Source organism: Hydra vulgaris, chromosome 04, assembly GCF_038396675.1.
Source record: "Hydra vulgaris chromosome 04, alternate assembly HydraT2T_AEP".
Classification (NCBI taxonomy): domain Eukaryota; kingdom Metazoa; phylum Cnidaria; class Hydrozoa; order Anthoathecata; family Hydridae; genus Hydra; species Hydra vulgaris.
In genome coordinates, this window is record NC_088923.1 from 20961733 (window position 1) to 20987513 (window position 25781).

Below are 25781 nucleotides of genomic sequence, written 5' to 3' on the forward strand. Positions count from 1 at the left end.
TTTAAAATTTCACTAATATACGTATGTAAAATTAAAAAAAGTAATAACTAAATTTATTTCCAGTAAATATTAAATACAGCGTTTAGCCAACGTAAAACATTACACTTCGCCAACTTAAAATGCAACACTGTACCAACGTTAAATTATTGTTGTTGCCGAAGTCGCATTTGCAACCATAATGATATAAAAACAACGTTGGCGACCGATGTTGTACTAACGTTTTAACGTTTTCCAACGTGTGCGTGCTAGTTGGGTAATACATTTAAATATTGAAGAACATTTGATAAGTTTTAAAATCTTGGAGAATTGGACATTTTTAGAAAGTCCGGCATATTAGGAGCTTCACCTAAATAAGGCATTTAAATCAAACAATATATTATCCCACTCAGAGATCTGAGTTAACAATTAAATCCTTCAGTAGTTTATAGATTAATGAGTAAAATAGGTTAAAAATTCTTTGAAAAGGTATAACAAGTATGATTTGCAAAGTATACCATTTTGTTTTGTTGAAAATTTAAATATGTTTAGATTTTCTATTTTATTAAAAAAAAAAAATTGTACATGCCTAACCGTTTATAATATACTAAAAATTTGAAAACGATTTCTTCGGGCTAGATTACCTAAGGTTTTTCTAAATAAAATGTACCATAAGTTTTGACAATTTAAAAAATAAAAAAAATTAAAATCCAGTTTGAAAATGATTTTACTATTAGAAATACCTAATTTTTGTTTGATTTATAAAGTTATTTTTATTAAAATTGATTAATTTTTTATTTAATAACTAACAATTTAAACTACACAATTCATTAACAAAACCTTCCAGACAAAATATTATTATTATTAGAATATTTAAATATTGAATTTGTATTGAAGTTAACTTCAATACAAAGAGGTATTGGAATCAACTTATCTAGTTTTTTAATAAAGTGAAAAAAATATTAAGGAAAACAATTATAAACATAAAAAATTAAAATCCTTTATTACAATTTGAAAATTGGTTTCTGTGACGTTACACAAAGAAAATATTTTGTTAGCAAAGTTTTGTTATTAAAGTTATTTCACCTGTAATAATTCGCTTAAATAGCGAATTTAAAAAATCATCCAGTAACAGTCTTTTAATATTATAATCCGACAATAAGTATTTATAGTGGGCACATTTTGATGCTGTTTAGAATACGTTTTCAACTCTTCTTGTTTTTTTTTGGTAATTCTTGTTTCTATTTCTATCTTCTCTGATAAATAAGATTTAAACAACTTTACAATTTTAATTTTAAAACAAAAAAAAACTTCATGTATGCGCATATTCACTTTATAAATAAAAAAGTGAAAGTGAGAACATTGCAAAATCTAAAATCCAAATTAACGCGACATTAAATGTATTAACTTATCGACATTGAATGTAAAATCTCGCAGGTAATTTTATATGGCTAGAAAAATATCTCAGAAAGTGATAATGAAATGAGCATTAATGTATTTTAGTATATTGACATCATCTGCAAAGAATTTTCAACATATACTAATGATAGCTTCGAATACGGTGGAATTCAAGTCTGTACATTACCCAGCAAAAAGTTCACCAAGATATATTTGTTTATCGCTGCTACAAGACATCACTAAACAAAAAAGGTTTTTAAATTAGGCACCGTTCAAAAGCTATGCAATACTTATAATAAAATTTCTAAACAATATCCTTCAACTTTTAGGTTGTGTTTTTACTTTCGAATTTTAAATTTTTATAAATTTCAACTGGATTAATTGCAACGACAAAACACAAAAAGTTTATAAAGTAAAAATTACTTACAAATAGGCTCTGAAGGGTGAAAGTCAACATCATTAACTGATCCGTTATGTCCAGGAAGTTTATACAAAATCTTTTTAGTAACTGTGTCCCAAACGTAAACAAACCTGTATCAAATTTAATTGAACTTATAATATTTTTATATTATTAAATTAACTTAATGTCATATACGCACTTTTTTGTGTTACATGTTTTATGTGTTACACCCTTCCACTAAAACTTCACACTTGATTATTTACAAAAATAATGCTCTTCAAGATTAGAGCAGCAATAAATTTGTGAGTAACGCTCAGAAAAAAGTTGGATATATGTTTTTACTTATAACTTTACTTAAAATGTTTTAAGTAAAAACAAGTCTTTGATATCTGTCCTTAAGGACAGGTATCAAAGACTTTTGAAAAGTTGAGTAAAGGTTTCATCTTAAAAACCTTTTTAATGGATATTGATTTTCTTGCTGAATACGAACCAATAATGCAAAAGCAAATTAGAATGAAAACTTCAAAAATTTGGAAACAACGAACACTCTACCAAGTTTGCTATTCTAGCAAATTTGATTTTATTCTATTAGTGTACTAATGCCTAATATATACTACAAAACAATACGTACTTATGTGTACTTATATGCACTAATATGTATCTAATATGTACTACAACTATAGCTTATTGCACTTTGCCAAAAAGAACAGCTGGGTTTCATCATACCATTTGTTGAAGAACCTTTCAATATGTCCTCAGAATCTTTTAAAAGACGTGAGCATATTTTTGGGGTCTGTATTTGCTAAAAAGATCTACTGCTATCATTTTAATTGGGAAACCTATATAATTTTACTATTAGCAATAGATCTTTTTTACAAAAAAGATCTACTGCTATAATTTTACTTGGGAAACCTATATAAATTTTGGCTTCGATGATTTTATTCGAAAAACTAAAGAACTTACTAAAAAAGTTGATCCTTTTTTTACACCATCATCGTGCTCAAAGATGTAGACAGCAAATCAATTAATAAATACATTACAAAACCACTCTTGATCTAGTGAAGATTTTGATTAATTGTAAAATCGTCCAGATTTTTATTCATCTTAAAAAATATTCAGCTTGTGATTTTTTTGAATGCTAACGGGTGAGGAGAAATTAGTTACACAAAAGTTAACTTTTTTGCTTGAAATCCATAATATTATATTTTAGCATTCGAATTTAATTTGTATTTTTAAATATTCTAGTTTTATTTAAAAAAATAAACTATTCAAAAAAAAAAAGTTAAACGGCAAAGAAAGAGCAGTTCTTCAAAATAATGTCAATAAATATTTTGTAAAAAATCCAAAAGCTACCAAAGCTGAAGCTGCTAACCATTTTATTAAAGAAGGAATCTGTCGCAAAACAGCATATAATTATATCAATCGACACCTTACAGGACAGTGTTTAAAAGTGACAAAAAATTCTGGACGCCCATCATCGTGGAGTCGAGTAAAAAAAGCAAAATTTCGCAAGTTGACCAACAATCGAAAAGGAGTAAATCAAAGAAAACTCGCACGTTAATTCAACGTCGATCAAAAGACGATTTGTACACAATTAGCCAAAATGAACATTAAGTACCGTAACCGTAAAAAACGCAAACGTGAATACACCCAAATACAATGATGGGCTTAGACGCTCAAAGGGCACAGAAAAGAAGATGAAAACTTGTAAATCACCTCTATAAACAACATTTTCTGGACAAATATCCAGAAAATGTTCGTTTTGCGGAAAAGAAAAATTTTCATAAAAATTCTGGATAGTTTGGATAGCACTATCTGAGCGCGGAATGTCGAAACCACTCTTTCGGTCAACAACATCGGCTGCAATAAAATCAAGCATTTATATCAGTGTTGATAAACGGCATAAATATTCTCGCCTCCACTTTTCTTCCGCAGCAGACGGTGGCTGCCTCCCAATTAATTTTTAGCGGCAAAATTTTCTTTACTCCGTCTCCGGTAGCTTCCGCCTTTCTATTGGCGGCTGCAGTCAGAATTTTTTTTTCGAGGCAAAATATTTTGGAGGCCGATGCCAATAGAGAGGTGGAAGCCAATGGTGGCCGCCTCCAGAAAATTTTTTGGAGACAAAACCATTTGGAGGCCGCCTCTAATTTGGAGGCGGAAATATTTGCCTCCCGTCGGCGGACTAATGAAAAATAATTGCACGTTTGTAAGTTAACGAGCAACTAAAATATTAACTGAGAACAAATGTTAAATATTTGACATCAAAGTTTTGTTTTATATGATTTATTGACTATTGAAAAAATTGAAAAAAAATAAAAAATTAAAATTTTGTCAGAGCAGTTTTATTTCTAGGGCTATCGAATAAATTTTTAACTTTTAATTGTTTTAAACTTTTAACCGCTTAAAACTTTAAAACGTATAAAAGTAGATGAGTGTATATACTTTTAAACGTTTTAAAAGTATAGAGTAAAATATAAATACTATTTATAAAAGTATATATACTTAAAGTTTATAATTTTTGTTGTTGTTGTTGTTGTAATTTGACAAAACTATTAACGTAATACAGCGCGGTCGCAAATTTTTAATAAACAGCAGATTTTTTAATAACTTATACAATATCCAATTATTAAAAATAAGTTTTTAACGTTGTGGCAAATGATAGAATAGATAAAAATTTTAGCATGTCAACTTGTTCTAAAAAAACTTTGACCAAAATAAGTCAATTTAATTACTTATTATATATATATATATATATATATATATATAAATATATATATATATATATATATAAATTTTTTTTTTTTGTCAAAAAGGTTTATTCGCCAATGGCGTGGAAGTAAAATTTCCAACTTTTAACTTTTGTTTTGAATAAAAAAGTACTAATTTATTCTACTTAATTTATTAGTTTAAAAAAAAAATTAGAATTTAAATACTCAAAACTTTTGCAATTAGTCATATAAAATGAAACTTGATGTCAAATATTTAATATTTGTTTCTAGTTAATATTCAATTGTTTTGAAGCAAGCGAGCAATTATTTTTCATTACATCCGGCAATTTAGTGAATGCAGCCAGTTGGGAGGCAGACGCCATTGGAGGCGGCCTCCAAATGATTTTGCCTCCACAATTTTTTCGGGAGGCGGCCACCAATGGTCTCCGCCCCCCTAATGGCGCCGGCCTCCAAAACATTTTGCTTCCAAAAAATAACTCTGGCTGCGGCCGCCAATAGACGGGCAGAAGCTACTGGAGGCAGGAGAAAAAACATTTTGCCGCTAAAAACTGAATGAGAGGCCGCCGCTAACAGCTTCCGTCTCCCTAAAAAGTCGGCCTTTCTGCAGAAAGTTAATTTGCCGCCGGGCGGCATTATCAACTCTGATTTATATCAAAGAATGCTTAGAGGAACGACTTACACCATTCAACAATAAGTATCATCAAGACCTAAATTACATTTTTGGCCAGGTTTAGCTAGTGCTCATAGGTCTAAAGAAGCCATTTCCTGGATGAATGAAAATATAAATTTCGTGCTGGTCGATATGAATTCTCCTAATGTTCCCAAAGCCCGGCCAATCGAAGACTTTTGGAGAGTATTGGCTGAGAATGTGTATGAGGGTGGATGGGAGGCCAAAAGTTCACAACAATTGATTGGGCATATCAATGCGTGTTTGAAAAAAAAATTGATGCAACATTTTTACAATCACTTATGAAGGGTATCAAAACAAAATTGAGATTAATAGCCAACAAGGGAGTGCTATCGGTTTATAAAAAATAATTTTGTTAAAATAAATATAGTAATAACTTAAAGAAAATATTAAAAAAAATTTTGCTTTTATTTCTTTAAAAATACAAGGCTTTGATTTTTGTGTAACTAATTTCTCCTCAACCGTTATGAAGATTTCTCTACATGCAATATGATTTCAAAAACTTATAATTTAAACATATTTTATATTTCTTAGCTTATCTACTTGATTTTATATTAGGTATATAAGGAGAAGGGGGGCAGGGCCGCTAGTAACACTTGGGACAACAAGCTTAAGAATATTGGGTCCAGCTGTCTATTATTACTCTTTTGGAAAAATAAATTAAAATCTAATTTTTTTATGTGGATGCTATTCACAATAAATCAGATTTTTAAAGCTTTATTACTTTGCACTTTATCACAAAAAAATTTTGCTACGACTTTTCTTTATTCAGAATACTTGTGTAACTATAAGCTTTAACAACTAGCAGTTCAACGCTAGTCAAATATAATTTTTAGAAATTCAGTGGGTCCTGTTGAAATCCAAAATGTTAAATGATTTCCAGAACTTTAATTGATAAAAAACATAGTTTTAAAAATGAAGTAGTGGTGTAGTGGTAGAGTGCTTGCATGCGAGAAGTTTAGAGTTTAATTTCAACCACATTCCTGGTAGTACCGTACTCAACTTGCTTCTTCAAACAACGGCCTAGTTCGTCAAGATTTGTGATTCAGACTTAAAGAGTTGAGGAAGAGTTCTAACCACAATAAAAAAAAATAACCTCCTTGACTGTAGTGGCTCCTTGACCTTGGGGAGGTGAATAACAATATACATATATATTTAAAAATATATATATTTTTAACAGAGATGTGAAGTCCCAAAAGAACTCCAGCTTTATATTTCTACTTTTTCTAGGTTTGTAGTATCCAGAAGCTCTAAACATGTTGGTTGACTTATGATCTGCTATAAGAAAAAATTTAACGACTTGGAACTTATTGTTTTAAAGCCCGGAGTCCACGAGTCCTTGCCACCATTATACTTAATGACTCCGGGTTCAAAAAAAGATTGTTCCTTTTACCTAAAAATCTTAATTTTTTTTCCCATTAGTAGTCCGTAAATTTATTTTATATATTTAAAGCACCTGTATAACAAAAACAAGTCTTTTTTGAAACTCCCCATCCCTGATTTTTAGAATAAATTAATACATTTATAATTATAATTTGATTATAAATATAATTATATTTATAACCAAATAACACTAAAACAATCCATTAAATTATAAGAAATAATTTATGCTAATCAAAAAACTTCAAAATATTTATGATAAATTATTGCTTAACTTAAGTATTGACACAACACAAATGAATCATACCTATCTGCTGATCCAGCTGATATATATCTACCATCAGGAGACCAAGCACATTTGAGGAGATTCTAAATAAAAAAAATTAAAACCTGTTACTTTTATTGTTACAAATTTGTTGTCACAAAGAAGAAGTAAAAAATAAATATATCAGAGACAGTGTAATCAGGGAAGCAAAACCAGATATAGTGTTACCACGTTCAGCCAGAGAATATTATAAATTATAATAATTTTTTTTTTTTTAATTTTGATACATTGAACTGGGCATATAAATATTAGAGTTACATAAATTTACATATAAGTTTATTATATTGGCACGTTCAAACTTGTTCGATTTCTATGCCCTGCAAAAACATTCAAATAGAAAAAACATTCAAATAGAAAAACCAAATATATCAAGAAAGGACATAACCATTAACTCGAATGCCAACTTTTTTTTTTTTTACAACTAGTAAGAAATTGTGAAGAGCGAGACTTTTTTTCAAACAGAGTTGTCACTCTATGGAATGTACTCTTGCAAGCAGCAATGAATGCTCCATCAGTCAAGGCTTTCAAAGAAAGCATAAAAAAGTAACTTTTACAGACACAATTGTCTGCAGCGTCTTTGTCTTATATTTGTCAGCATAGAGGAGCCTGATGTAGCACCATCAAATTATAAATAAATTTATTGCATTTATTTTGATCATGGAACAATAATAATATTTAAAATAGGATTGAGGTCATATAAAAATGAATTATATATGTGACTTGCTTATAAATTTAACATAAAAATTTTTTTAAAAGAAGAAAAAAAAGCACATTTGTTTATCTAAAATAGGATGGGACAGTGAAATTAATGAAAATTCATTAAAATATGCAAGATCTCAATAAGGAATTAGGTTCAGTACAGTTTATTTCTGTGATGTTAGTTTCAAAATTGAATGCTAGTTAAATGCAGTTTGAACTTTATGGTATTTGTGATGCAAGTTTAAAAGCTGTTGTTGTATATATTTAAGATATTTTTTCAATGAGAACAAAAAGTGTTCTAATGTTACTTCAAAACCTAAAATAGTTTTTTTTCCAATATTTCTTCCAAATGAAAGTCATTTTGCTGATTTTATTATTTACATTGTCATGAAAGTCTTAAGCACAGTGGTGTAAAAGAAACGCTAATTTTAAAATTAGTATGTATTGCATTGCACCCAATTTGAGGTCAAATTGGGTTTTTCAGGATTGATTGGAATGATTCCAATATAATTAAGATTTTCTTTAATTTGATATAAAACTGCTTATTCAAATATTTTAAATAATGGTGATAATACACTTATTGTGATAGTGATAATACACTTATTGTGATAGTGATAATACACTTATTGTGATAGTGATAATACACTTATTGTGATAGTGATAATACACTTATTGTGATAGTGATAATACACTTATTGTGATAGTGATAATACACTTATTGTGATAGTGATAATACACTTATTGGCCTGTAATTCTACATAGTGGCATTTTTGCCTTTTTTAAATCTTATATAGTTCTGAACTACAATTTATTGATTAGTAAAACCTTTAATAACAACCTAATTACTGGCTTTGTGTAGAGTAGCAAATTCTCCAAAATTCTCTTAAATACACAGAATTATTTTCATACAACTACAAAATTTAGTATAAGTTATAATAATTAGTATAAATTAGTATAATTATAACAAATAAATATAATTATTTTCAAACAACAACAAAATTTAGTTTTTACCTTTTCAAAATTATGAGTAATCCCACTAAACACTTTTAAACATCTTTCAACAGGAGCAAATGCTCTGATATCCCACACACGCACTAAAACAAATTTTTGATAAAATACAAGTAAACAAAATTTAAAATAAAATACTAATTAAATAATATATAATGAAGGATCAACTTAAAAAAGGTTAACTAAAAATGATCATTACTAATGGCATACCAGTATTGTCCATAGCATTAGAAAGAAGAAATGAACCATCAGGACTTAATCGGAATCCGGTTACAGAGTCTGTATGTCCTTGCATTTTGAACATTATGTCATTTTTCCGTAGATCCCATACCTGAAAAAGAAAAATTTCAAACAAATTTGTTTTAAAAAGACAAAAAAAAAAAATTCATTCTAAAAAAAAAAACAATTAATTGGAATTCTTGTGCCAACAATATTTGGCATTCTTCCAAGTATTGTTGGCACAAAAATTTTATTTTCAAATTTTTTAAATACTTTTATTTCTAAAAAAAATATTGCTCCTATATGTTCTATTAAGTTTAAACAAAAAAAAAATGAAAATCTAATGCAATTTTGATTATTTGCTATTTAATTGCTTTGATTGTGAATGATTGTGACTTTGATTAGCTGATTGTGAATGATTGCGACTTTGATTAGCTGATTGTGAATGATTGTGACTTTGATTGGCTGATTGTGAATGATTGTGATATTGATTAGCTGATTGTGACTTTGATTGGCTGATTGTGAATGATTGTGATTTTGATTAGCTGATTGTGAATGATTGTGACTTTGATTAGCTGATTGTGAATGATTGTGACTTTGATTGGCTGATTGTGAATGATTGTGACTTTGATTGTGAATAATTGTGATTTTCATTGTCTGATTGTGAATAATTGAGACTTTGATTGGCTGATTGTAAATATTGTGACTTTGATTGGCTGATTGTGAAGTTGATAAATTGATTAGAAAAATTAAAATACAAAAAAACAAACTTTTATAACGTTATCGATTCCTCCTGACATAAATTGTGATGTTGTATCATTAAAACAAACTGCTGTTACCTAGAAAATGTAGAACAACTTTTTATTGTTTTTATCATTGAAAATATATTTAAAAAAAAAGAAAACTACTTACAGGATATGTGTTTTGAAATGTTTGGACTGATGTTTTCAACCGTCTGTCCCAGATCTAAAAAAGTTAAAAATAATTTTGTTACTACTATTGTGAGTTTTTATAAATAAATACTCAAAGCAAAATCCTTTTATGACTATTTAGATAAAAAGAATGGAAAAAGCTCTTCATTACCTTCTTCTTATTACTTTAAAATTCAAATAAAAATGGACTTTAAAAGTCCATGATGAGCAAAAGTTATCAACTATTATGATGTTTTGCATTGTTCAATACTATTTATTAATATTTATTAAATACACAGCATTCCTATTTTTGATTAAATTTTTTTTTTCAAAACATAAACTTTTTGTTATTTTCAATTAATGGTTGTGCATTAATGAATTCTCAATGTTAAGGGATCAAGAAGACAACATTACCTGTTGCTGTGTTTAGTCATTTGTTTTTTTATTTAAATTTCAGTTCTTTAAATTATTATATGTAACTGTTGTTTAAACAATGGATACCTTTATAGTACAGTCATCAGATCCACTAATCACAATTTCAGGACCACGACGAGCAGGGCAACATGAGTTGACAAAAGATGCATGTCCTTTATACTTTTTAACTTTAATACCAGTCTCATAATCCCATAATGCAATTGTTTTATCCGAGGAACAGGTAACTAAAGTTCTATTAAAAAAAAATTATAACTATATACACATCAAACAAAAATAAAAACATTAACAACTATCTGATAAAATAATCACTTACTCTCCATCAGGAGTATAATGCAAATCAAGAATAGCTCCAGTGTGGCCCTTTAATATCGCAAAATTATTGCAGTCATCATAAACATTCCATAAATCTATAAGAATGTATTGAGAACTGTTTATAATGTATATGCATTATTCTAAAAATTTATTTTTTCAAAGAATTGGTGTTCTCAGACTCCTAAATGTTATTTATATACTAAAATGACATTTATTTGTATAAATGACAAATTAGTTGATAAAAATCATACTTAGGGGCTGAACAAAATTATTGTACATTTGACAGATCATGTCTTGTTCATTATAATCAAAGAAAAGCAAAATAACATTAAAGCAACCATAATAATAATCACTTCATACAAAGATTAAATAAAAACAATAGTTTTTTAAGAAAAAATAAAAAATAAATACTTTTTCAAGGATTTTCAAAACAGCTGAATATGGGAATAGAGTTGACTATTTATGTATTCTATAAATATATTTGTATATTCAGGGCCGTCCTGAAGAAACCTTAAAAAGTAAGGAGGGGGGGGGGGGGAGAGAGACAGGTGAAGTATCTGTCATTTGCCAAGTAAGGCCCAGAAATATTTTTAAACTGTGGGTTTATTTCTATAAAGTATATTCAATATTATTGGTATTAGCTGATTAAAATGTTATTGAACAAAATGTTGTTTTATATATATATATATATTATATTATATAACAAAACATTATATATTATTATATTTATATAACACAAAAAGTGAACTTGTATAACACAAAATATGAGCCTGTAAACACAAAAAGTGAGCTTGTATAACACAAAAATTAACTCCATTCCTTAATTGGTTTCAGGGAGTCCTCCATCTCCCAAAGATTGCTATAAGATCTGACAATTTACTTTATATTACAACCAATCAAACAACCTCTAACATTTATTACAACCAATCAAATGATCGCTGATACTTATCAGAGCAGTAAAATTAAAAAAAGTCTCTCTAAAAAATATTTCTATTTAAAATGAAAACATTTTCACAAAAACATTTTTATTGTAATAAATAATAACATAATCGCTTATAATTAATGCTTAATTTAACGCTGCTGCTGCTGTTACTCCTTTGTGCGCATTTGACACAGAGATTTTTAAAGAAGATTTAGCACGCTTGGCCTTTTAATGTTTCTCTTTATATTTTTGACCGCGCGATAAGGTATTCTTAAATACAGGGCTTTGTAGCAGCTCTGGAGCTGGAGCCAGTGCTATCCGGAACTGGTGATTTTACATTGAGCTGAGCCGGAACTGGAGATAAAATTTTTTTCTGCTGGACCTGGCTCCGGAGCCAGCTCCACCCTTTTGATATTTTGAAATACCAAACTTCCATAAAGTTTATTTTTTATATAATGAGATTTTTTTAAAGAATTTAAGCAATTACACTCATTAAAATATTTTTAATGAGGGTAATTTAGTATTTCATATGGTTTATAAAAAAAACAAAAAGAAAATATTTTTTCAGAATTTAATTTTTATACAATTATTTTGTGTAATCGTGTGGTTCTTATTGTAGAGTATGATAAGTTACTTTAAAAAATACTAATATCTAAACAATATCAATGATTGGTTAAAGGGTTGTCTATAAAGTACGTAAGCTTTTTTTTTAATCCCCCCCTCCCCTGCATTTTGCTGTACACTTTTTTGAGTATCCTTCACCTCCCTGAAAGTACCAACCCTTTTAACCTACCTACTCAACATTTTATGATATTTTTTTTAATTTAGTGTCTCCTTACTTTCATAATTGACCCCTCTCCGCCATTCAAATGTACTTTTATGTACGATCCTTTATGTACATACTTTATGGACAATCCTTAACAAAAAAATACTTTATCTATGTGTTAAGTCACATTAGTTGTTTTAACGTTTTTATTTAAAACATTTTAAAAATAGATTTAAACATGTGAGTTCCAAATAAAATTAGAAAAAGTTTTTTTTTGATATTATTGATATTAGTTTTGTTTATACTATCTTTTTTATTATTTCTCTTATTTTTAAAATTTGTCATTTACTTTATTTTCATATTTTTTTTTAGTTAAATTTTTGGTAAGATTACAGAAAAGATAAATGATAAAGTGATTTCATGCGCCATGTAAATAAAAAATAAAAAATTTACAATATGAAACGGCATTTGGAAAAATCACATCTATCAGAATATAAAATTGTTGAATCTGAAATGAGCCTTATGGCCCAAAGAAAATCTTAAAAATCATTTTATCACATTCACAAGATTTCAATACTAAAAAAAACAGACTACTTTAGATTCTTTTGTTATCACTAGTAGTTGAACAATAAATCAAGTTAGTGCTAAAACTTTTTTAAAATTGGAATTATTAAAATGGTAGTAAAAAACGGAGTTTTGTTAAAAACATTTGTGGATGAAGGATTTCAGTTGGTTACAGGCCAATTAGGTAAAACTCTTGGATTCAGTACTGGACACAATTCTGAATGCAATTTGATTAACGAATTTGCTGAAAAAAAGTAAGCTGAAATAAAGGAAATATTGTTACAGAAATTTATTATGTGAAAGTAGATGCAGCCACTTGACACCAAAATAACTATTTGAAAATAAATATTTAATATTATTATGAGAAAAAAAATTTAAAAACTTTGGCACTGATAGATACCACAAGGACAGCACAACCCTGTTGCTACCAAAAAAATGGTGGAAGATACTCTATATAGATTTGGTATCAGCAATGATCAAATAGTATGTGCAAGTGTAGAAAATGTAGTCAATATGATTAGAGCAATCATAATTTTAAACAAATATTCGGGTGATAAAAATTTTTAAGATGACGCCTTGCATGATTACGAACAAGTGGAATTTTTATAACAGGATATAAATGAAGAAGAAAGTGAAGGAGCTTGGGAAGAAAATCTAGCCTTTATCAACTCAGAATGGTGTCTAAAATATATAATATATATTAAATATACAAAAAAAAAATCAAATAGTTCAAGAAGTTTCAATATTTCCAAGTTTCTTCATGTGCATTCTTCTGGTGCTGTATGGTAACCCATACAGCACCAGAGAAAGAGAGGATGCTGGGAGGAAAAGAAGAGGTGGCTCAAAAGTTGTAAATTACTTTAGATTTTAAAGAAATTTTAAAGAGATTTTAAAGAAACTTTTGAGTTGTTTTTTTTATTGTAATTTTTGGCTGTAATTTTTTTTTAAAATACATTTTTGTTCAATTTTTCCCATTAATTTTAATGTTATCAAGTTAAATCATTTGAATGAGACACTTTTATTAACAATACTCAATGACAAGAAATAAAAGTCAGGGTTAAACATTTGATAAAGTTAATGTTAATCTCAAAAAGCCTTGGTTTTCACACAACCAATTTCTATGTAGCACGTTCCAAAACCAAAACATTTGATAATTTGTTTTATAACTTTGATAAACATGCATTACAAAGTATGCCATTGAATGAGTATGACACAAATAATATTTTATTTTTAAAATGTAATATTTGTCATAAGTATTATTTCTCATGATGTAGTAATATATGTTATTTATTATATGTTAATGTTAATATGTGTTATATAAAGATATAGATTTATACTTTGTAAATGTTTCTATGTATGCGCTGTTAGTAGTTAAAAAATGTTCAATAAACTCAGGATAACTCGATAACCCTCAATAATTTGAACTAATTTTGAAATTCCAGTTGAGCCTTTATTTATGGATTATATTCCCAGTAACTCTAATATTCTCCAAAGAAGCTAATTCTTTAGTCCCTTGGAGGTGTGAGTTATTTAGAGTTTACTGTAAAATCTTTTGCTATTTATTAATTGTTGTGATTAATGGTAATAGACTTAGCTCACCTTCACATTGGTGTCTTTCGTTAAAAGTGAGAAAAATGAAAAGTAAGTTTCTTATTTCTTATCTACTTATTCACATTTTTGAAATTTCAAATTAATAAAGTACATAACACTTTAATTTGTAATTAATGTGATTAAGTGTTTTAAATAACAATTTTGTTCCATTTTTAGGTTGAGTTCCTTCTTTTATGGCTGATTTTTGAAAATTTTTCTACATAAAATAATTTAAGAAATGTTCTGAATGTTGATCTAAAAGCTAAAACGATGTTTTGTTAATCTTCATAGCATTTAATAAAATCTATAGAATAATAAAACAATGTTATTTAATCTATAGAATGAAACAATGTTATTATTTAAATTGCTTATATAAGTACTTTTTTATGTTAAACATATTTATTTGTAACTTTTTTTTTACCAAAAAATTTTTTATTTCAAGAAAAATGTTTGTTTCTCACATAAATTTTTATATTTTTTCTCTTTGAAATAATTTTAGTATGGGTGTATTGGCCATTTTCGCTTTGATTTTATATTTTTCCATTATTTTCATCTTTGATTGGAATACATTGATACTTTAATTACTTAGGTGATTACGGATCTAGATGTTCGTTCCCATTAAGAATGTTTTTGTACCGAGATTCGGTACAAATAATAGCTATAATAATTTAATAATTCTCAAAAATTAAATTTGTTGACCAACAACATCAATTGTTGATCGTTTGTTGTTGATCGCTTAATTGAAAGAATTATGTTATGAGTTGCAAAAAAGTTTTTATAAGAAATGTCAAACAAATAGAACTAACGTATATGACATAACTTGGATCCATGACCTGTTTCTGTGTCTTCCTTTGCTTTGTAAAGAAATGTTAATGAGGTCTTAAAAATATTAATCAATAAAAAATTTTATTACAGCCTTAAACCTTAAAAAATTTAATCACAGCCTCCAAAAACACTGGAAGAAATGTTAATCTCTGTTAAACATACTTTAGTTATGTAAACAATATTAAAGTAAATTAGTATTGTTAATTGTTAACCAAAAATCAAGAATTCTAAATCGATTTATCTTCTGTCATAAACTAAGATTTATTGAAGTAAAGAGAGCAAATTAAGTATATATATATAGTTTGTTCGACAGCTAGTTCTTATAATTGGTTATTAAGTATTTTGAGTTACTTTTAAAACTTTAAAAATTCTTACGTATCAAACGATCAAATCCAGCAGACGCTAAGGTCTGTCCAGAAGGATGAAAACGACTGCAAAATACTTCTCCCTATAAAAAGAAATTTCAAAATCTGAAATAAATATTATGTTTAAGGCAAAAAAAAAAGAACAAAAAAATAACAACAATAACAACAACAACAAAATAACCTGTCAAAAGCCTAATTATAGCTTTTAAAAAAATACTTACAGCATGACCTGTCAAAAGCATGATCGGAGCTTGTAAATTTGAAGATCTTGGCTTAAAGAATGAAAAAAAAAAAAACTCATGGTTAAATTTACAAGTTTTAAATTAACTTTTTTTTTAAATAAAATTTTTAACTATTAAGTTTCCTAACTATAAAAATATTAACTACTACCAAATTTATCAAAATAAAAATCAAATGTCAAAAAATTAAACTGACTTACAAGTGTAGTCAAATTTGCTTGTTGTTCATTTAGCAAAGCAACTTCATCTTTTTGTTTTTTTGTTACAGGCACTAATTGACCAAAGCCAGTTACTTCCATTATGTCATTGCCACCAAAATCATATCTTCGTTTAGTTCCAGCTTCAACAGGAAGTTCCATCATAAAAACTTTTTGTTTAAAAATTAGACTTAAAACTATATTACTATCAAAAAATGTATTTTGGGTAATATTTCTGAAAAATTAAACTTGAAAAAACAGTTTTTCAAACTATTAGTTGTCTTTTAAAACCAAACAAAAAACAATTTAAATTTAAAAATGAATAACAACTTAAATCATTAGTTGTTTTCAGATTCAAACAAAAAACAATTCAAATTTAAAAAAGAGTAAGAACTTAACTTAAAACAGTTAAAGTTGATGTGCAGAAGTAATTAACTTGTAGAAAAGTTACAAATGACACGATTCTTTAGTTCTTTTTAAGTTATTCAGTGATTAACTTATTTAAAACTATAAAAGTTTTTGTAATAAAAATAAAAAACTATTCAAAACAAAAAACACAAACAAAAAAAACTTTAAAGTTTTTTGTAATAAAAATAAAAATAAAAAAATTCTAAACACAAAAAATATGTCTATAAAGATTATTTACAAATGCCTTCATTTTTAAAAACGTTTTCATGTTTCGGAAATTTCTTAGAGCTGCTTTTGTCTTAGAAATTTCTTAGAACAGTTTTCATGTCTTGGAAATTTCTTAAAACCGCTTTCATGTCTTGGAAATTTCTTAAAACTGCTTATATATTGGAAATTTCTTAGAGTGGCTTTCATGTTTTGGAAATTGACTAGAACATGTATTATAAACTGTTTTTATGTCTTGGAAATTTCTCAGAATAGGTATCATAAGCTGCTTTCATGTCTTGGAAATTTTTTAGAACAGGTATCATAGAGTTCAATAATGCGCTCAATAACTTTCAAACCACGCTCATTAGTGGCATTCTGAAAACAGAAAGAAAAAATTACATTAAAAAACAAATAAATAATGTTATTAGTCAAGTGAAGTTTGTCACAATGTCTAATGTAGAATGTTTTTTTAAAAAAAAGAATCATTGATTTAATTTGCTATTTTTTTTAATAGAAAAATAGCTTCAATGATCCTAATTTAAAATGGTTAACAAACACTCCGGTTAATTAAATATATTTTATAAACACAATATAAAATATAATATAAAACATCTGCGAATAAATAATTAAAAAAAAACATTAATATGTTTTTGTAATGCTATTTTAATTTTATTATAGTGTACAGTACTAGATTCTTACAAATAACAACATCAATAGATGATAGTATTACCTTGTAATTATTTCTATATAGTTTATTATTAACAAGGGCCAGAGTTACTATGATTGAAGAAGTTATAAATTTATTTATTTTAGATTTTATTTAGATTTAAATTAATTTTTACTTTATTTGATTTACCTCTCAATTCTTCAACAATTTAAAAAGAAACTGTTAAGATTAAAAAAAAAAAAAAAACAGTTTCTCAAAATTGTTATCTTAAGTTCAACTTATAAATTATCAAATTTTAATTAAAAAAACTAAATCATCAGTGTGTTTGCGAATTCACTTTTCAATTTTATAATTTTGCATTAGAAAATATAACAAAAATATAAATACAGTTTATTCCAAAATGTAATATTTAACCAAAATGTTATGTTAAAACAAAATTACAATAAATTCATTTAAATCATTTTGAATAAAAACTTTAGTATGTTGTCATAATAAAAGTTCTTTATTCACCGTAATTTCTAGATAACCAGTCTGACTGTTGACTACTGTCAAAATTAATGGATCTAAAGGGCTTACAATACAAAACAAGTATTCCATAGAATGAAATAAAAGCATTAAAGTTAAATAACAACTTACCAGTAAAGTTATATAAGAACGATTATGATTATGATCAGAGCAACATATATAAAAGAATTCATAAAACACACTGTGATATCATCAGATTTACTCATGGTCATACATTTTGATGGAAAAACTATTAATAAAACAGTAGAGAAAAAACATAAAAAAACTAGAATTGCAGTTTTAGTATTGATTTGAAAAACAGAACTACATGACATTTCTTTAATTGAGTCTATTTCACAGGTTAATCAAAAGGAAGCTATTAAAGAACTAATAGTTTTTGGATTAAGTTAAATGCCTTTGGCACAACTTTAAAAAATACAGGCAAATGGCAATTTAGTGCTCATTGTTGGTGATTGCATGCAAGCTTAATGTAAACAAGCAACACAGACAATATTTAGAAATTCTAGCAGAAAAACTCTAAAAAACTAATCACTTAAATTTAAAAAACAACAACAAAAAAACAAAACAAAAAACAGTATAGATGTTTAAACTAAAGAACTGAAAAAATAGCATGCACGCTGAAGCTAAAGAACTGTAAAGAAAATCTGAAACTTGGTATAAACACATAATCAGTTTTGCAATAATGTTATCAGTATAAAAAACTTCAAAAGGATGATCTATTCTAAAATGTTTGTAAACAAAAATAAAACAAATTTAATACATATGTAAAAACTTTTAGGATAAAAATATAAGAAATGTAAAACAATACCAGGAACTAGCTTTAATGGTTTTATTATCAAATAGATTCAAATTCTAGACATCAAGCCATTATTCAATCATATCATCAGCACATTGAGCTATTTACATATTGAAGTCATTATTCAAGATTAAACAATTAAATAAAATGATTCTAAGTGATTCAAATATTTATTTGGATATAAAAACTTATTAGCAAAAAAGTAGGTTAGAGGAATGGTTCTACCAGAGGCACGAGTTGTTGCAAGTTCTGTTTTTTACACTTGGTATCTGGAACCCACTTTTGTATATTTTTTCCTAGCAGATGAAGATTTAGGGAACATGATGATATGACCAAGATACTGTTTAGTTTGCAAAGATGTCTAAGTTACAATTTTTCTTTGAAACACTAGATAATTAACTAAGAAATATTAAAAAGCCTTACATTCAGCAAAGATAAGACTCCTAATTTGGCTTCATAATTAGCATTCAAGTTATGGAAAGTTGCTAAGACATGCAAATATGGAAACTCAATTGATGATGACTCTGCCAGAGTTTTGAAAATTCAACAATTCTTTATCTTGACCTTAAAGCAACAGTCAAGGAACCTAATGTCATAACCATAATGTCATAGAAATATAAAGACAATGACTTTTCTAAAAAGGATATTTGAATTAGTTTAAGATGTGATAAACAAAGTATGATCTAAGGAGAAAAGACAACACGCCTTTCTCTTTACAAATGTTTATAAAAAGAATAGAAAGAGCAAAAAGATGAAACATCCTATATTCTATACTTTAGTTTATAACTTTTATAAGAATTTTCTTTATCAACTTTTTTTGTTTTGTTTCAGATAAATAACTGGAATAAAGAAGATGGAAATAGACAAAAAAAATTTGATCTCTCTCTCTCTCTCTATCTATCTATCTATCTATCTATCTATCTATCTATCTATCTATCTATCTATCTATCTATATATATATATTTATATATATATATATATATATATATATATATATATATATATATATATATATATATATATATATATATATATATATATGTATATATATATGTATATATATATGTGTGTATATATGTATATATATAGTGTATATATATATTATATATATATTATATATATATATATGTATATATGTATGTATGTATATATATAGTGTATATATATATTATATATATTATGTATATATATTTATATATATATATATATATATATATATATATATATATATATATATATATATATATATATATATATATATATATATATATGTATATGTGTATATATATATATATATATATATATATATATATATATATATATATATATATATATATATATATATATGTATATGTGTATATATATATATATATATATATATATATATATATATATATATATATATATATATATATATATATATATATATATATATATATATATGTATATATATATTATATATATATATATATGTATATATATATATATATATATATATATATATATATATATATATATATATATATATATATATATATATATATTTATATGTATACACACACACAAACATACACACACACAAATAGGTTTGCACACTTAGCTTTTTTATATCTTTGATGATGTCATACTAAAATTTTGTAAAACTTTAATTAAGCTCTATTACTAAGGAATTTTCAAATGAAATAAAGAAATTAATGATAAAAGCTGTGCGGAAAAAATTATTTACAAAAAGATTTCTGAAATATAAAATATTTTTAAACCAGGAATATTATGAAAAGATTTTGTCAGAACAAAACTATTGAAAAAAAGCTTGACTTTCAAGAAGACTTAAAGTTGCAACAGAAAAGGCTGTTTAGAATATATAAAGGATTATTAGTAAGGTATTCTTAGAATAATCCTTCCAGGACCGCTGCCAAACTTAATTCAGTTCCATACATCAGTTTCATGACATAACATAACATCATACCATAATATTAGTTACATGACATGAACACAACTATCAATCAGTTTCATGACATAACTACGACTAAGCCTCTATTATGACAAAGTAATATTATTCCATAATGCAAAGCAGTTATTGAACAATGACTTCACTGCTTAAAACTTTTTTAATTAAAAATTACAAGGACAGAGTCACTATGATTGAGGAGGTTATTAATTTATTTATTTTAGATTAATATTGTCATGTATTATTGTTATAATGCCTCACTATTTACCTAACTTGTGTTTGCGTTTATATATTAGCAAATTATTAAACAATTTTAAGTATATAAACAGTTAAAATTTTATTCAGTTTTTTTTTCAAAAAATTTAAAAAGAGTGTTAAATTTATTGTTAGCAAAGTTTTCATTTAAATTTGTTTTTTAACTGATACTTGCAAGAAATTTTAATTCATATGATTGTTTAGAGAAAGACTGGTCAAAAATTCTTGCTTCTAAATGTTTATGCTAATCAGTAGGGACAGAACTAGGTATGCCAGACTTTTTTTTTGAAGGCAAACTGATCTTTAAAAAATTAATTTTTTGATTAAAATTTCTGAAAGTAATATTAATCAAAATTCAGTTTTTTTCTAAAAAAAATTATAAAGTTTTGCTAAACATTAATTTTTTGGTTTGCATTTTGAATTGTAACAATATAAACCGCATTCGATAAAAACATCAGCTCATTTAACAAAGTTTGCAAAAAGTTATGCATTAAAATCTGAAAAAAATTGATGCTATAAAAAAGTGGTATACATATAAAAAACCCTCGGAATTAGAAAAAATGAGATTGGCAAATTATTGCCGACCTCAATCTTTTCGAGGTCGGCATCAGGTCAGCAAAAATTATTTGATACAAAGGTCAAACCATCAAACATAGAAACAAGGTCGGCAATTTTGACCTAACTGCCGACCTCAAATACTTTCAGGTCGGCAGTTAGGTCGGCATTGCCGAATGTCGACCCTAATTCAGAGAGTTGTATATAATATATATGTTATATATACATGTTATATATATATATATATATGTTATACGTATATAATATATATTAAACATGTTATATATATATATATATTTTATACATATATAATATATATATATATATATATATATATATATATATATATATATATATATATATATATATATATATATATATATATATATATATATATATATATATATATATATATATATATATATATATATATATATATATATATATATACATCAGGGTTCCCACTATTAAAACTGAAGCTAAAAGTAAGAACTTTAAGGGGATTTCAAGAGATATTTTCCTAATATTTAAGGAGATTTAGTCGCAAATAACAACTTTTGATCGAAAAAGTAAAGAGAATTAAGGAGAAAAATTTTCAATAAATTTTCAATATAAACAGAAAATTATTATGAATTAAAATATATATATATATATATATATATATATATATATATATATATAGGGCCTATTTTAGGAAAAAGATTTGAGCGGCGGCACCCCCCCCCCTCAGCGAAATTTAGCAGAAAATCGGCATTTTTTAGCAAAAAAAAACAATATTTGCTGTATAAAATGTTTAAAAAAAAAAGTCCTTAAATTTGAATTTGGGCAGCGCCCAAATACGGTCGGCGCTGTCGAAAACGGTCTAGAATAACCCCTGATATATATATATATAATAGAAGTATAGGTGTTTGCAAATCTATCAAAGAATTATATATTTGCTTCTTTATTATTAAGTATAATCCATTCACTTTAATAAATTTTCTATATGAATTAAAAAAAAGAGGAGAAATTAAGGAGAGCAGTCAAATTTCAACTTTTTTAAAGGTTATTTAAGGACTTTTAAGGAGGTTTTTTTTGAAGGATATTTAAGGTTTTTAAGGAGGAGTAAGAACCTTGTATATATGTATGTATATACATATATATATAATATATATATATATATATATATATATATATATATATATATATATATATATATATATATATATATACAGCGTGGAAAATAACGTGCGGTCAACGGTCACTGACCGCCCGAAATGACTGAAATTGCTATTTTGACCTCTCAAAACGGATTCTTCCCGGTCAAGATTAACCGGTTGAAAAAAAAAAAAGTTATACAACGTTTGACAAGTTATCAGGATTTCTTTAAAAATGCATATACCAAAATTTAATAAAATGTAAATCTTTGAAAAAAGCTTCTAAAATAATTTTATCGTTTGTACGCTAATTTAAATCGCTTTGTTAGTGAGCATTATAAATGACGTAAACTATTAATTCTTTTTTGCTTTATTTATCAAGACTAATTTCATTTTACTGGTGGTGAAATCCAAAACTGCTTTTTTCATAAATGATTGAAGTTCTTATTTTATCATTGTTTTAATAATAATTAGTATTAACTTAGAACATTTTTATTCCTACATTTTATTTATATTTTCTTTATATCATTTTCTTTAAATCATTTTATTTATTTTTCTAATAACCTTTTGCTGCCAATTGCGATGAAAAAATGCTTTTATATTTTATTTTTAATTTAATTTATCCGTAGGCAGCAAAACTTACAAATTATAGACTAAGAGCCGAACACCAAGCCCCAAAATAACACCAATAATTCATTTGCTGATGACAACATCGAAAAATTGTATGACTTTTATAATATGTCGTTACGTTATGCTGGCTTCATTGGGAGTGTAAATAATATGTTAGATGCTTGACATAACTTTGTTGATTACACTGTCAAATATTTGGCACCAGATAAAACTGAGTACCGTAAAGTATGGTATCAGATTTTTTCGAGTTCTATGAAAAAAGATTGGGGTCCAGTTCTACTTCTTGTTGAATTGTTGTTCGTATTGCCAGTTTCAAATAGAAACAGGTTGAGCGTCTTTTTTCTCTTATGAATAGAATTAAAACTGACACAAGAAATCGTTTAACTGAAAAACAGCTAAATAATTTAATATGGGTGTACACTGATGAAACAAATAGTGAAGAATTTGATGTGAATCCTGTCATTGAATTATGGACCGAAGATACGTTGTGAAGGCCGACACAAGAAAGTCGAAAAATTTATTCAAAAAAAGCAAAGAAAAAAACTATAAAAACATTAATTGATTTAGAATCGTCATCAGACGAGTCTTTAAATTTAAAATCGCCTTTCGATGAAACTTTGGATAATGAATCAAATGAAACGTATCTTTAATAAAACATTTTTAAGTTTCATAAAACTTTGTTTTTTGTATCTTTGGCAATTATTATAGTAGTATTACATAAAACGATACTTGATTAAGTGTTCAGTATAAATTGTTTTGATATATTATAAAAATGTTTATTTTTTATTATTTAAAAAAATAAAATACAAATAAAAAAGGAATACAAGTTCGTTCATTTTAAAATATGAAGTTATTTTTTTATTTACGAAGTTTCGTCATGCAGAATAATTACTACAATGAAAATTTAAACCAAAAAAAAAAAATTAAAACTTTGACCGCCCAAAAAAAAACAATTGATTGTCAATTTTATGTATTAGCCGGTCAGTTTGACCGCTCGCCTTTGATTTCTTATTTTCCACGCTGTGTGTATGTATATATATATATATATATATATATATATATATATATATATATATATATATATATATATATATATATATATATATACACACTCTTGCTTGGTCGCCTTTTATTTTTACTATGAAATGTAAACTTTCTGTTTTTTTAAAAAAAAAAAATTAACTTAAAAGACTGGAAAACTTTTGCAAACTTTGAAGAATTTATTTATTTATTTGTTAGACTGCCTGCCTATACTAAACTCTCAGTTGATGTAGAAACACTCCTGGCATGTTCTACCTAATTGTCAGTCAATGTAGTAACACTCCTCACATGTTCTGTCTATTTGTCAGTCGACACACGCACACACATATATATAAATACATAGACACACACATATATACATGTATACATACATACACACACACACACACACATATATATATATATATAAATGACAAACATATATAAATGCAGCATTAGACCCACACTGATGACATCATACTAAAACAGGAAGCAGTGGGGGCCTCAGTACATTCATCGACTATCTTATAGCCTACTGCCGCAAAGGAGTGCTGCTCCATCAACTAAAGGTTTGGTATGGAGAAGCAATCTTTTCTTTCATTATTCTTTGTTTTTTCATCTTTTTCTCAAAAATTAAAGTGTATGTTTTGAGAATATGAGCGCAACAATAATATTAGAAAACTGCATCCTTAGAATTGTTTGTGTATATATATATATAAATATATATATATATATATAAATATATATATATATATATATATATATATAAATATATATATATAAATATATATTTTTAAACAACTTCACTTTCAACAAGGCTGCAAGCAACCAATATTAGAATTAAAAGTTACTGGAAGAGGAAAGTTTACGAAGCAAGATAGACGACTTGAAAGATTGCGAATTATATGAATCAGGAATACAAGATGAAGGGAGCAACTTCCAAAGAACTGATGTTTGAGGAAAAAAACTAGACAAATAAAAATTTTTGAAGCACTTAGGAACAGTGAAAGTAAAAGAATGAGACATGTATGACGCAAAAGAATGACACTTGAATAACGACTAACATAAGGATAAATTTTAGTAGATGACACAAGAGACGCTAGCTCTTTAGAGCAGGAAAACAAGACTCTGATAAGCACTTGTTAAATAGTTTTGAAAGAATATACAACAGCTCTGGAGAACCTTCTGCAAGAAAATAACTGGTATGTTGTCCAGACCACAAACTGTAAAAGAGTTTCAGCAGGGAATCACTTTAAATACAGAAGCTGGAGTGATACGAATGCCAAGCAATGGATCAACCTGTTTTTCGGCTATATCAGGTAGGATGTCATTAGTAGAATTAAGAGATAAGATTGTTGAAAAAGTTCTTAACAAACAATTTAGCTTTGTCTTTAGGTGAGGTAACAAAATCTGAACCATGCAAGAGAGGAGGAATAACAGATTTGCCCTTATTATAGACACTGTTAGAGATTCTCCAGAAGTCTCTAAAGACTAATTTTTTTAGATGAAATACAACATTTTGTAACCTGAGAATAACGGACTATGGCATTAGACAAAACCTTTTTACAATGATTTCTAGCAATAGTAAACAGATGTCTGTTTTCTGGAAAATTGTTTTGGCAATAGATATGGAAGTAATGGTTAAGACTGGAAATTGCACAATGAGAGGAAAACCATAAAGAGTGA

General features: G+C 26.6%; 2 protein-coding genes across 2 annotated transcripts in view; both read right to left on the reverse strand.

Annotated features, from left to right (window-relative positions):
* Positions 1-1295: 1295 nt before the first annotated feature.
* On the reverse strand, positions 1296-16199 carry LOC100199715 (U5 small nuclear ribonucleoprotein 40 kDa protein). Its single transcript, XM_065795751.1, has 12 exons — positions 15952-16199; positions 15734-15784; positions 15523-15595; positions 10482-10575; positions 10235-10400; positions 9735-9788; positions 9593-9661; positions 8814-8934; positions 8607-8689; positions 6879-6940; positions 1802-1905; positions 1296-1613 (listed from the first exon to the last, which is right to left on the reverse strand). Exons 1-12 carry the CDS (start codon positions 16111-16113, stop codon positions 1558-1560), a joined length of 1095 nt encoding a protein of 364 aa, XP_065651823.1. The 5' UTR covers positions 16114-16199; the 3' UTR covers positions 1296-1557.
* A 357-nt stretch (positions 16200-16556) lies between these two features.
* The window catches only part of LOC101235892 (wings apart-like protein homolog), a 44812-nt gene continuing 35587 nt past the window's right edge, over positions 16557-25781 (reverse strand). Inside the window, exon 18 of the mRNA XM_065795752.1 lies at positions 16557-16938. Coding sequence (XP_065651824.1) covers positions 16840-16938 — 99 coding nt within the window. The 3' untranslated portion in view covers positions 16557-16839. The remainder of the gene's footprint in view (positions 16939-25781) is intronic.

Bases quoted from the DNA above. Each gene is read 5' to 3' on its own strand.
- LOC100199715 (XM_065795751.1), bottom strand. From the start codon at position 16,113: ATGATGGAACTTCCTGTTGAAGCTGGAACTAAACGAAGATATGATTTT. The intron at 15,596-15,733 runs GTAAGTATTTTT...TTCTTTTTATAG, and splicing joins TGCTTTTGACAGGTCATGCT to GGAGAAGTATTTTGCAGTCG. The intron at 9,789-10,234 runs GTATCCATTGTT...TAACTTTTTTAG, and splicing joins CTGATGACTGTACTATAAAG to ATCTGGGACAGACGGTTGAA.